Source organism: Harpia harpyja, chromosome 7, assembly GCF_026419915.1.
Source record: "Harpia harpyja isolate bHarHar1 chromosome 7, bHarHar1 primary haplotype, whole genome shotgun sequence".
NCBI classification, from domain to species: Eukaryota; Metazoa; Chordata; class Aves; order Accipitriformes; family Accipitridae; genus Harpia; species Harpia harpyja.
In genome coordinates this window covers 31,568,737-31,583,518 of record NC_068946.1, presented here as the reverse complement: position 1 = coordinate 31,583,518, position 14,782 = coordinate 31,568,737, and the positions used below count along the sequence as shown (strand labels likewise).

Below are 14,782 nucleotides of genomic sequence, written 5' to 3'. Positions count from 1 at the left end.
ACTGTTTGCAGCCAGAACACGGTATAGAGGCAGAAGTAAACAAAGAAAAGTATTTTTTCTTTTTGTAGGGTATATGCTAGGGAAAACAAAATATTTTTTTCCTGGTTTTAAGATCAGTACAACTACTCAGGAACTTGATTTATTTTAAAATTAACATTGATAATATTAATTCCAATTAGAAAATTTCTATCCAATAAAGTTTGGTGAAAAGCAACTTGATTTTTTTAACCAGAAAATTCCCAGTTACAACTGTCAGTCTGCTGAGGCTACAAAAGGAATCCAAGCACAGATAAAGAATAATTTTAAATGTGAAATATTATGCCATTTTTTCTGGATTTTTTGAAGAATTCTTTCTTCTGTAAGTTAAGACAAACAGTACAATGGTCTTCCTGGGCCAGTCTGGGAATGCAGATCTCAGAATAGAGAGCTGTCACATACAGGGCTAGCCCCAGGGTTGTCTATCAGCCGCATGGGGAATAATTTGCTCCTTATTGATGGCAAAAGAACCATGATAAACCCACAGTGAAGAACTTCTAAAGTATCACCATTCACTGAAGTACCCCAATTTTTTAAATTATTCTGGTCCAATTTAAGTGCACAAGTCTTTGCTAGATAGATTTTTCTTCCTGTTTGAAAACCTTTCCAAATATAAATTCCCAAGTCTGTCACTGACTGAAGCATACTACTTTATCATTTGACAAGCGTGGATTATTTTTTTTTTTTTAAATCATTTATCAGATATTCCTCAGGCTCGCATGACATTTTAAATGTATTCTATACCTTATCAGTTTTCGCATGGTCGTTGGCTAAATGGTGTAGCAATGTTGAACTATCTTTATTCCTTGATGCTTTCTAGCTGACAAGAGATTCTTGTGGAGTATGATGACCGATCAGATTGAAGGACAGAAAAAAGGTCTGTTGGACAATAAATCATTTCACCTTCACTTGGGAGCAATACTACATCCCCAACAATTGCTATTTTTAATTTGTTTTTCTAAACATTCTCAAGTCCTGGGGCAATTGTGGTTTTGGATATGAAAACAGATGCAAGAAATACAAAATTCCCCATGTAAATAACAAAACGCAGTATTACAAAGCAGCAAAGTAGCAGCACACATTTTTTAGTATGGGTAAATTAATAAGTGTTTTATTACTCCTCTGCTGAAAATTTCTGTTGTTGAAGTCCCACTGTATTAGTGTGTATAATTACTAAGAAACTGAAAAACAGCCAGTATTAAAGGCGATAAGTCAGTAATATTTTAAACTACTTAGAATGGTTTTTTTAGTACTGTAAAAGAAAATTAGAGTATAGCAGAAATTCTTAGAATTATTTTCTAAATCATCTGAAATCTATTTCAGCTTTACAGAAGCAGGCTTTTTAAAAAAATTAGTACAAAGACCAGTTTTGACGATGCATGTAATTGTAATTTTCTATTATTTTCAGTGATTGAGGTTTATTACTTGTTAAGGTACTTAACAAGGAGATTTAAGATCTAGTCTACTTATGAAGTAGCTGATCTTAGAAATAGTCATTTATTATTTAATACTTCTAGTGATTGTGTGTCTTTACTCTGCAGTCAGAATATCAGTGTTGATTTTTCATACTTTTTAATCCTAACCCTCAAGCTCCCTTCTTTTTAACCTACAGCGTAAATGTATTCAGGTATTATTCTGTATAGCATAAACACTTAAGAATAAATACATCTTGCCTTTGCCTATTAATAAAATCCCACAGGAAGTTCCTTATTGACATCTGCATTATGCGCTTGCCCTGACGTAATCCACAGACCAGAACCTATTCCTTGCTGAAGGAAACCTATCCCTTTTACAAATTCATTTAATGACCTGTGCTAAACTCATAAATGAACAGAAAAAATTGTCTGGGCATGAATAAATTGTGGGCTTTATCTAGCTTCCAGGCCACAGGTTTCTTTTTTTTGCCTTAACTCTTTCAAATCATATATAGCTTTTCCTCAAGGGAAAATTTTTTTTAAAACAGGATTTACTTATCTCCTACACTACAAAATAAACTGGTTTTGTGCAGGCTTGTCATACAAATGCAACACAGTTGCATCATACAAATCTTTTGCAGTCAGAAAGCAGAAATATTGAAATCTTTCACTGTTTTAATATTCCTGTCCCCTCTGCAGATGGGAAAGGAAAACATGAAGAAGCGCTCCGCTCATATGACAAGACAAGGGCAAGGAACATGCCCAGTTAGACTACAAATATTCAAAGGTAGGCAGACAGGGTGGATGTACTCCTCATGACTGTTATAACCTCCCTTTACCCCTTTATAGCCAACAAAGAGGGCTGGCTGCTTCAGGGAGCAGCTCAGTGCCTGGGCATCACCAGGTTAAAATACTCCTTGTAAACCCTCCCTCCACAACATCTTGGAAAATTCATATTTCATCTGCCCTGGGGGGGAAGGGAACATTTTACTCTGAGCGCTCCATGTTTTCACCTGGAAACAATAAATGTGGTCACTTTAGAAATACAAGAGGAATCCTTTCAGTGACCTTTTGCAACAATTTAATCTCATCTTGATCAACTACAAAGCCGGTAAATTCAAATGCTGAAATCTCAATAAAACTGAATGTTTAAATTTTTGAAAGCAAATTCAGAATTCCCATTAGCTTTTTCTATTAACTATCCCTGGAATTAGGGTAGACACTGTAGTATGACACTCATCTAGTAGGACAGCTCCAAAAGTAATTCATAAACAGGTGCCTCTCATGCCTCTGACACACTGAAGTCATCCCACTTTATTATTTCTGATAAAATTCCTCATGGAAGAAATCAAAGCAAAAACCTCAATTTTTTTCCCCCACAAACTGTTATATTGATCTTTTATATGCCTTATTCTCAATAAAACCCATCACACTGGAACAAGTTTCATGATGGTATCAATATCTGTATGAGAAGGGCTGTTGTATGAGAAGTGCACCTGAGAATCACAGGTCCCAGCACTGAGACAAGGAGCTGAAGAATAGCTTAGCAGGACAATCCAGAAATGCTTCCAGGGGCAAGTGGTTGAGGAAGGAAAAGAAACAGCTCATACTAAAACAAAAAATTCAGCAAACACGGGATTTTTCATCAAACCCTGGTATCTGCAGTTTCTGAGATTTATGACAGTAATGATCAAGTCAAAGCACATTTCTCTTCATTGTAAATGTAGAAGGTGTGGTCTCTTTTCTGGGTGATAAAAAGTGATGCAAAGAATGTAGTTTCCTTTTTTTTTTTCCAAGCAGCGCTGTTGGAAGGCTTTGACAAATAACATAAGAATAGTTGTATTGTGTCAGACCAAAGGTCCTTCTAAGCCCTGTACCTTAGCTTTCAGAGTGACCAAGATTTGGGAAGACTATATTAACTGAGAAAACATACTTCCTTGGTGCAATCCTCTCATCTTCGGCAATTTCCTGAGCCAGAGATGACTGCCTTCGTACAACAGTCCTCATTTGCCTTTTCCTTCTGTTAATTCATCATTTTTAACTCATTAACATCTATGGTGATAGGTCATATAGTTTAACTACGTTTGCTGAAGAGAGATCTTTAGTCAGATTAAAATCTGTACATTGATAATTTCATTTGATGTCCCTAAACCTAAACATTGTTTGAGAAAAGACCATGAACAATCTTTCCCTGCTCCTCTTCTCTATGCCATTCCCTCTCTTCATTGAAATAGAAAAAAAATTTTTAGTTTTATATATTTTTGAACTAGAGCACTAGCCTGATGTCAACAGACAGCCTCACATTTCAGAAACTAGTATAAAAACCCCAGTATTTTATTTTTAATCATTATTTATTATTTTTAATAATTTTCAGTGTATGCAATGTGTTCCTGAGTTCTTGTTTCCATGACAACTGAAGACATAGGCACATGTAAAAGTGTATGAAATAATGTAATACAATAAAGACCTCAGTTTCATGAATTATGAAACTCTGAACACTGTGCTTTGGGTCTTGTCTTATGTGGGCAGTGCACGTGGAAAAGCAGAGCAATAAACTGTGTTTTACATCTTGTGAACATGTGCATTTCTCAAACGGGAAAAAGGGAACACAGCTCAATATTAACACTTAAGCCCTCAAGATTTCTCCTTATTTTTTTCCCCATTGTGGCTACTCTCAGTGGAACCTGAGCAGCTGGAATAGCATTGGGGAAAAGCTCGGTGCCAGCACAGTCCCTCCTGTGACAGCCAAAGGAGTCCAAGAGTCTGTGTGACTAGCCTTGGTGGACAATCTGAAAAATACTTAAGCATGTGAATAAGTTAATGAACTTACATAGAATTGTAGGTCTCTCAAGATCTATATGTGTTTCACCATATGCATGGCTAGGACCATGGCTTGCAATACTGACTTTGCAGTGTGATTCACATGCCTTCTTGTCCTTGGTAAACCCACGTTACCAAACAGATTGAAATGGCAGTATCATCAATGCAGAAAAACCTCATCTTCCAGCTGTATATATTTAAATGGCAATATTTCATAAGTGGGCCAAAACACAAAGGCCAGCTTGCCTTTCTGAAATTTAATTACTGAGGAAGACTATAATGTAATTATTATAAACCACTACAACTTATTTAATTACCAGAACATAAAAGTAACTGAAATAGTTCTAAATTGAAAGATGGCGTCACAGCAGAAAATAACATAGCCTATAAATGCTTTCCCAATCCTTACAGGGATTGGAGATAAAATTAATGCATAAAATCCAATTTTTAATTGTGTTGCTCGCTGTTATGCAATTTAAAGGTGGGTATAAAATTGTAACAGCATAAGACATGAATAACAAATTCATTTTATATCATATGTATAATGCACTCCAAGTATCAAATTCACTTAAATCCATCATCTTTCATGGATTCAACTGTTTACATTGTCATATACAATAGCGGTCCTGAAAGTTACCTTTTTTGGTTCAACTCTTTCCATCATTATTTAGTTAAGTGTCTGTGTTTTTAAGAGAGACACAAAAGCCACCTTATGTGGAAGTAGGTCTTAACTAGCCATACCTCAGGCTATGGAATTGAGAAATACAGGAATTGTTATTCACGCTACATTTTGAATCAAAGATTCTGTAAAGCAGGTGATACATTATTTTCCATTGTGTAGCTCTCCTCTGTGCTGTTTGACCTAAAAAAGGGAATCTCTCACAGGGCTATAAATAATGCATCATAGTCATTAAATATTGATCTGGCTTATACCATTCACAGCTGCACAATTAGGTTAGCGTTTAAAAAGAGCTTCTTATATATTATCCATAATAGGACACTGTTTACATATTCTCTTTGGAAACTATATTAGTTAAATTTAAAGGTGATGTGTGTTTGTGGGACTGCTTGCTAAGTCACAGGACTTATTCATTACTGTCTCAGAAGTCAGTAACTCTTGCTATAAATATCCTGTCCTGGACACAATTCTGCATTCATTACTCGTGTATCTTGGCTTTCTATATTTGTCTAAAAGACAACTATTTTTAGGCTTGGAGAACCTGCATTTCAATGAGAAGAAAGCTGGCACTACAGGACAATGTTATAAGATAGCATCAATCTTAGATTAATCAGACTTCACTAGTCTTACATTTTTCTATTCCAAAAATACAAATGCTTATAGCAAAACACTAGTGCTAGTACACAACAGAAATAGTGGAATTGTCTTTTAAGTCTGAAATACAAGAGAAAACTGAGTTGCCACAGTTTTTAAAATCATACCTATTTCTAACTTCTTTAAAAAATAAAATGAATATTGATATGGGTATGAGTCATTGGTGCATTTCTTTAGCTTATTGTGCCAAAATTCAGTTTGAATTTAGTGTAGTTACATAGATGCAAGTGAGGAGAAGCATTGTGATAAATCAGGCTCAAGACTTCAGACAGACATTCTCAGATGTACAAGAAATATTTGCACTCAAGGTGGATTTTTTCGTTTGTTTTACTTGCAAATGCCCATGAAAAGTAAAGTTTAATTTTTCTCTCTATATCTAGATCAATGGTATCAGAAATCTACCTATCACAGTAATGCAGCACATATCAGAAAACCTAAAAAATATTATGCAGTTTATACGAACTTAGCAGTATCAGATTTACGTGATTTTCCTTTTTTGGAAGCCATCAAAATCTAGATTAAAAAAAATAAATAATCAAAGTTGAAAAATATTTAGTAGCAAATAAATGTAAAATAATCTGGCAATGGAGAGTCTATGTAAAATACTTACTGTAAATTGTATGTTTTCATTGCTCTTGCTTTAATCCTGTAAATCATTCTCAAAACCCACATCCTCTTTCTTAGAACCTGGAAGTACAGCGCATATCCCAAATACAGGAATAATGGTAGATATCCCACAATTAATTCTCATTAATAATTAATCTGATTCAATTGCCGGTTATTGAAACTCTATCAATTAAGCTTCCATATGTTCTTCCCCATTTTAAAAACCTAGCTGTTTTCAGGAAAAAGGAACCATTTTACACTGCATGACAACTCAAGTTTTCACTTAACCTACATTTTAAACTGGCATAAAAAGAGGACTGCATCTTAAATTTTAACTTTTTTTAGAGATCTTCTATCAGAAAACACAGTACAAAAGACTGACTGCCATGAATAAATAGATGGAAGGTAGCGGAGGGAACATTTCTATGCAATTTTACACATGCCAAAGCCAAAGACACCAACATCCTACTGAAATCAATGGCAAACCTCCCATTACCTTCCCCGGGGCCAGATTATCACCTACAGAGACTAAAGGATTTGCTCAAGCTCTGAATCCCGATCTCTGCAGTTCCACTTGTGCCTACCTGGAGGGCTAAACCCCCTCTCTTATCACTAAAGCAAACTCACTGGGTTAAGGGCATGAATTTTCCATTCCCATTTCCCCTGGGTGCAGGCAGCAGACTGAGTGGGTGGCTCCATCCAAGTCAGCAGAGCTGCACCTGCCTACACTGCGTCTGAGCCTTACACTGGTCCTGCTCACGCTGGCCTTCTGAGAAATGCGTGCCTGCTAGCATCAGTGCTAATGAATCCCAAAAGCTTTAATGCAAATAATGAAAAGGACTGGTGACATGAATTTTTACAGTAATGATTCATGTAACTGGAGTCTCTTCTGAGAAAAAAACCCCATCTATTCATTAACAGAACAATTTCTAATAATATAAGCATTTTTAAACTTGGCTTTCAGATTTTTTTTTAGTGAAAGCTATATTCTAGTAACACCAGAAGTGGAACCCCTTCAAAAATGTGCAAAAAAACAGTTCAATGTGAATCTATGTTGCTGCTTTGTTTTTAGACAGTTGTAGAAATCAGAAATATGGAACAGGCCAATTGCATGACACGGTCCATTATCATACACTCATGTTTCATTGTTCCATACTGTGAACTTCCCTCTGTATTTTCCAGCTCCACAACCAATGGTGCTCTGCACTTTTTCCCATCCTAGCATCTGGAGAAAGGTATTTCATTTCTTAAGGGTTTCTTATTAAGGTGGGTTTTTTTGCTATTTCATTAATTCTTAGACAGTATTAATAGTAACAGAAATAAATGTTATTTATTTTACAGAACTGCTCACAGTGATTACGTTTAGCTCCTAAAAAAATATCAGGTATATTTGTGGATTTGTATATTTGTGGATTTGTATATTTGTGGATTCATCCAATAACAGTAGGAAATTATTAACAAAATTTCCAGTAAAAAATCAACTTTAACTAGTTTTGCTAGGCTTCCTGTAATGCAATAAAATTAATTCACTGGTAAAAGCCAGAGGAAAAAAACTTCAAGTACACTTGCAATTTTTCACTTTGTATCAGAATATTCTTGAGATGTTAGGCAAATAAAAATTAATGGAAAAGCATTTTATTAAGACTATAAAGAAATAAGATGACAAAGATGGAAATAAGTAACTTGAACTTGGAGGAAGAATATGTAATTATTTCCAAGCTGCTGGGGTCCGGTTACAGTATGTTTGGGGTAATATGTTGAAAAATTGTCAACTCAAATGTATTGTCACTCCAAAGTCATTAATTACTGTTAGGTCCCATGTCAGTCAAGAGCCAGTAGTGAACTACTGGCATTACTCTCATTGAGATGTTTCTATCATGTGCATTTGTTACTGTTCTGACTGAACCAGAACATCAGGTAAATCGTAACAGACATTTCCCCTGACATCTGCCAATAAATCACAAAAGGGAGAGGGGACAGTTTTAGCCCCAAACACCCCCCAGAGGGAGGAATTGTTTATTAGCCAGTCAAGTCTAGAAGATGACCCTAATATAACAAAGGACTTATACAAAATATAACAATATAACAAACAGAGAAAAGAGTAGTGATTTCAGGGTAGGATGCCCCAGGAGACCTTGGCAGGGAGACTGGCTGCCAGAGCTCTGCAAGGGGGGAGATGGGAGCAATTTCATCCCACAGATGGATGGCCCTCTCTGGGGATGAGCTCTCTGTCGAAGGCCCACAAGACACGCCGGTCCTCTCTGGGTTTTTGTTGTTTTGTTTTGTTTACAACCAGTGGTGTAAAGCATTAACAAAGACCACCTGGCACTCATTTTGTCAGGAATTGAAAGCGACAACTGGATATAGGAAAGGGAAAATTTTTCTGAAAAATTATCTCAGCTTAGTTTAAGCTTGGTTATATTCCTCATTTTCTCATCTATGTTCTTTATAAAAATGTATCTATCAGGGTTACTAATGAATAAATGCTTTTCATTTCCCTTTACCTTATCAGTGACCATTAAATGGATAGTTACATGCCTCCAAGGTAACTAGATAATGACAAGACATTCCTTACTTGGAGACTGGCAAATCTATTAATGAAGACACCTAGGAAAACAAGTAGAATATTTCCTCATCACACTAGTATCTAAGTCCAAAGAGTAACATAGCAGGCTTTTATTTCAACTACACAGACCATGATGGAGAATTGTCTTTCAATGGCTGACAGCAACCAAGAAGTATGGCCCACTGGTATGTAGAAAGATACTGGTTGAATTCTGACAGTCACAGCAGCTGTATTATAGATGCTTATACTAAGGTAAACTAAAAAAAAAAAAAAAAAAAAAATTATGGTCCTTTATCCCTTTCTTTCCCCTTTCTCTCACACAGTGTTCCGTGTTCTTTTTGCCAAACATAAAATACAACTTAGTAAGCACACAGAAGTATTTTCTGCTGGCTACACCATTGGAACAATCTTCAAGCATGTTTGATTCCAGCAATAATTCAGTAATCTAATCTTCATCTTACAAAAGGGTGGGTAACTGCACTGAGAACTACAATGGAGGGAGAATATAACACCCGTATCACCAGGTATTGATAGAGTTCTAAGGCACAGCCGTTGTTTGGGCAATAATCTACAAACTAATTAACTAACTAGCAATAGCTGCCCTTCCTTGGCCCAGGTAACTCATCAGTATCAGCTCTGCTAAGTCACCCACAGCTTCCCCTTCCACCCATGGTGCAGAGATCAGGTTGCAGCCAGCCAGCCAAGTGTCAAAATAACCATCAAACAACTATTTTTCAGCCAGACAGGTGCCAGTGAGCCAAAGCAGGGAACATCAGCAGTGTGGGGACACAACAGTCCAGATCTCACCACAGTCTCTGATTCACTTTGTGTACAGGAGACCAACACTGATAGCCACCACAAGAGCCTCACAAACAGCTTTGCGGAATCCTCTACAACACTGACTCCTCATAGCCAAGTAAAGTGCCACCAAGTTTCCCTAGTGTTTCCTCAAGCAGAAAAGGACAAAGCCTATCACAAAAGCAGCTCTAGAGTGCTGGCAGTGATGAAAGAGCAAGGTCACCATTCCCCCTACTCTCTACCCATTGGCAAGGCAGGATTCAGTGAGAACACATAATTACTGGTCCCTAGCAATGCTATGTTCAGCACACATCGCTTTACAGTTCTGCCCAGGGCGCCCACAGAAGTTAGAAGTTTCTCACCTTCACGTCCAGCCTTCTGAGCCTATGCACAATCTTGCTAGTGAATGCTCTGCTTTTTTAGTAAGCATAGGACAGCTTCCACACTATAAGCATGTAAAGTCTCAAGTTCCTCTCATTTTCTCCAGCCTCTTCCTCACCTCCCACTGTGGTACGACTTCCCTATGTGTCCTAGTTTCAGCTGGGATAGAGTTAACTGTCTTCCTGGTAGCTGGTACAGTGCTATGTTTTGAGTTCAGTATGAGAAGAATGTTGATAACACACTGATGTTTTCAGTTGTTGCTCAGTAGTGTTTAGACTAAAGTCAAGGATTTTTCAGCTTCTCATGCCCAGCCAGCGAGAAAGCTGGAGGGGCACAAGAAGTTGGCACAGGACACAGCCAGGGCACCTGACCCAAACTGGCCAACGGTGTATTCCATACCATGTGACGTCCCATCCAGTATCGAAACTGGGGGGAGGGGGTGGGGAATCACCGCTCAGGGACTAGCTGGGTGTTGGTCAGTGGGTGATGAGCAATTGCACTGCGCATCATTTGTACATTCCAATCCTTTCATTATTGCTGTTGTCATTTTATTAGTGTTATCGTTATCATTATTAGTTTCTTCTTTTCTGTTCTATTAAACCGTTCTTATCTCAACCCACAAGTTTTACTTCTTTTCCCGATTTTCTCCCCCATCCCACTGGGTGGGGGGGGAGTGAGTGAGTGGCTGCGTGGTGCTTAGTTGCTGGCTGGGGTTAAACCACGACACTATGGTAGCTCTTGCTGAGGGCACCACCAAACCCACACTGATGCGTAGTTCCAGCAGCTGGTGCTGGGACAACGGTATTTTGCCACTGTGCACCCGTCACTGCAGCTCTTTACCCTTTCAAAGATTTTTTTCCACTTTCCTTGCCTAACAGCCTAACATGTAATACATCCTTCGTAAATCATTGTTACTTACAATTTTCTGCTTTTGATGTAAAACTTTTCTCTCAGATAACCTACATCCATTTTAATTTACTGTTACATTTTCAGAAATAAATAAAAACTTAAATTCTTACCTTAAATTTATCAACTTCTGCCTTCGAACATGTTGCATGATAAGATAACACCTGCCAAAGAACAAAAGATAAAAAACCATTTTTGTAGACTTGACAAGTAGAAATAATAGGGCTCTGTACTGCAGTCTAATCAATGATGTTTAAAACAAATTTAATTAATATTTATGCATGGTAATCCACTTCTGAATGACAGCATATAATAACTAATTGTGGGTTATCAGGTATACATGTGGCATTTATGTTGCAGGGAATTTTATAGGACATCATGGACAGTAAGTAATTTAATATTATAAGCATTCCTACATTGTTCTCCTGGAGTTCTACAATTAAAAGAGAAAGAATTTAATGTAAAAATAACAGCAGATTTATAGACTTTAAATAATGCCTTTTCCCATACCACAAAGCTTTAATGCCTTTGCTAGTGGCATATCACTGCATGCAAATTAGCACCTCTATGCTCCGCCTGACATTCTCTTCAATACCATTCTGGAGATGAAAGCATCAAATAAAATGCACAAAGTGCACACCCCCCCTTATTACCTATACGTATGCATACATTTAACATGGAATACATTATATCCTTATGTGATGATACTAACATTGAACACGCACTCCAGAAGGTGCAAGAGCCATCCTGTGTACTGGACCCACCAAGGTCTGACTGCGTGCGGGACGAGGTGCTAGTCCATGAGGGAGCTCACAGAGCCAGAGCACTCCTAGGACAGGTCCTCCTCACCACACAGCAACACCCCATCTGCTTATGTGCTAAAGCTTTGATACATATTTCTCATTTTGAAATTGTTTTCATCTATGAAAGTCTGTGTTACTCATATCCTAAACTCTATCTCAAATGCCCTTGGCTTACAATACCTTGTGGCAATAAATCCCAAGATGTATTTACTCATATCAATTTTAAAGATGTCATATTTTACAGTAACAGGAAACCATTCCTGCACTATAAAAGAATAAATAACAAACACCAATTCACTTGTTCTATCCCACGTTTTACTTTCTATAACTATACATCATGTCCTTCCTCAAACAGTATCTATTTTTCTGTCCAACCATATTGTAGCTTCTCTCAGAAATCTATAAGATTAGTAAAATTGTCTTCTGCTATGACAGATTACACTTAATACCAAAATTCTTGTCAAGCTTCTCCTTTATCTGCACTCATTATATCCCTCTAGATTTTTTACAGTCTTCCTTAATATTGAGTATTCTGATTTTTTAATAATTTGCAAATTTTGCATCTTTAATATATAAAACAGTATTTAGCCTGGTTTTGAACCATATGGCATCCTACTGTCAAACTTTACCCATAATTTTTTTACGTTTTGGTCTTCTGTTTATTAGTCAATCTTATGAGAATTCTACATGAAAAACAGTATCTGTATATCTGGATAAGAATCTTATTATGGTATATATCAAATTGATTTATTTTACATCTTATATCAATGTCATTTTCAAATGCCATTCATTGCCATCCTAGCTAAATACATAAATACTAATAAAGTATTCTATTACTGAAAAATGGATTCACAGTCCTTCAGCATACACCATTCTTTTGTTCAGTACTTTTCTGCTGTATCTTCAATCACTTTACACAAATATTATCATGGGTTGCTGCTCATTTATAGAGAGAATTACTCTTCACTGAAGCATAGTGGCCATTTATCAAACCTATAATCTACATTCAAGCTACATGGCTATTAGTCTTTTTTAGATCAAAGAAAGAAGCTGTATTTTAAACCAAGAAATTTAAGTTTCCTTGATTTCAGTAGTAAATAACAAACTTCTATGTTAACTTTCAACCCTATGTATCTGAGTGTGATATCTGGCACTGCTTGTTTTTCTTGCCAGGAGGAGTATTCATTCTAAGGTGTCATATTGCACAAATATCCAGGGCATATGAGGGCTTAGAGTAATTAATGAGTATGATACGTAAAGAAAAAGGAACCTTGCAGGAGGCCTGAAAAGGAAAGCTTTTAACTTTTCTTCCTAACTGAATACATATACAGGAATAATAAAAAAAAGCCACTTATGTTTAGAATGTTTTTTTAACACAGTCCTATTGAGTTCAAAAAGCCTTAACATGCCTATGTGCTTTACAGGATAGGTCCCCAATACATAGATAAATACCTCCAACCCTAAAGCAAAGAAAAAAAAAAAGCCATCTTCATAGCAATCCAGTTTGATTCTTGTTTTAATAGAGAATAATTCATATCTCAATCAGGCCAATGCTATTTTTGTGGCCTTATTGTAATAGTGGGTATTGTATAAACTCAGAGGAGTTACACAGTTAAAAGGTGCACACATGAGGGAGATCTAGATCATTTTCTTCTCTTATCACATGTGAAATTTAAAACAATACTGCAATCTTAGCGACATTACCCTTTCATCAGAGGAATGTTTTAAGATTAATCAGTCTTGCATAATGCTTTTTAATAGAACTTAAATTTCATTCAAGCCATTCTTAATTATTGTTTTAGTAGGAATAACATAAATTTGTAAAGCTATCCTCAAAACTCCAAGCTTTGCTCTCGCCAAGATTATTTTTAATATTATTATGTTTAAAATCTCCAGAATATAATAGACAATAGTGCTTTACTGTTGAATTAGCTTATAGAAGCTTAAATAATCATAATTTTTTAAAATGTTCTGTATTTTTGTTTTACAGGAGCTAGTAGATTTCATTCTTCATGAATGGGGAGGGGGAGCAGAAACAGGAAAAGAAATTCCTACAAAGGCAGTAGGCAAGAAAAGAGAAAGTTTCCATTTATTTAGCTACTCTATATGTATTTTCTAGAAAGATGTGATGTGTTGGAATACTAGGACCTTGCATTATGTATCAGCCTTGACCCACAGCTGAGCTCTTGCTGAGCTGCCAGCCATCCTGCTTTCACATAATTCTGGCAAGACATATATTTGGTAAAGGTTCAGCAGATGTTGCTTTTGATACTAAAAAACCCTGTGATGATGATCACTTTTTTTCAAATTTTGTCCTGTTCACAGTATGTTTTACTTACAGTTTACAACACTAGAAAAACAAGAAGCAGCTATCTAAAATATCAAATTCTAAAGAATTTTCAGTTACTGATGGACAAAAAAAATAAATATAATGTCTAGATTAATTCCTACACTTACATTTGCAAGAAACTAGATTCTCCATCATCACTGTCCCCTTTTCTAGTGTAAAAAACATAGGCAAATGAGATACCCAGGTTCCAAATTACTTAAGCTGTGCACAAGCTCCACAGCTAAGCGTACCCTGAGAAAGTTTCCCTTCAGCATTACCTTAGTAAGACAACACTCTAAGGTGCAGAGAGGTAGATATAGGAAATGATGCTAACTATAATAAATTCAGAAGCAGTAGGTTCCTTTACATGTGACACTTATGAGCAAGAAAATGTTTCAATAAGATGTACCCATACATCAAGAGCCACAGACTGTTTTGCCCAGGATTTCTTCACTTGGTCATACATAATTGTGTTGTTGATGCCCAGGCCACAAAAAATAACAAAAGCCTAAAATTAGAAAGAGAAAAAAAGAAAAGAAAGTAAATTATAATTCAATTATAATACAAACAACAAGGTGAATGCTGACTTGATCATGAAAAGGAATTGCATGGAAATATTAGGAATAATCATGCTTATTCAGGTTATCCTGAGAACGCACGCAAGTCGCTGGCCTCAACAAGATGAGAAAGGTCAGATGCAAGAAACTTGTTTTAATTAGGATGCAACCTTATTAAGTGAGAAGTTCTAAGAATTAATGGCAAACCGCAAATACAGACAACATATTCTTC

At 36.4% G+C, this 14,782-nt stretch overlaps 1 protein-coding gene across 4 annotated transcripts in view; it reads right to left on the bottom strand.

Annotated features, from left to right (window-relative positions):
• PDE11A (phosphodiesterase 11A) overlaps positions 1–14,782 on the bottom strand; it is a 164,855-nt gene that overhangs the window by 51,665 nt on the left and 98,408 nt on the right. For all 4 annotated transcript variants that reach the window (XM_052792292.1, XM_052792289.1, XM_052792288.1 and 1 more), the window contains exons 9-10: positions 14,409–14,501; positions 10,975–11,025 (exon numbers count right to left, since the gene is read on the bottom strand). In XM_052792292.1, the coding sequence (XP_052648252.1) occupies positions 10,975–11,025; positions 14,409–14,501 (144 nt within the window). The remainder of the gene's footprint in view (positions 1–10,974; positions 11,026–14,408; positions 14,502–14,782) is intronic.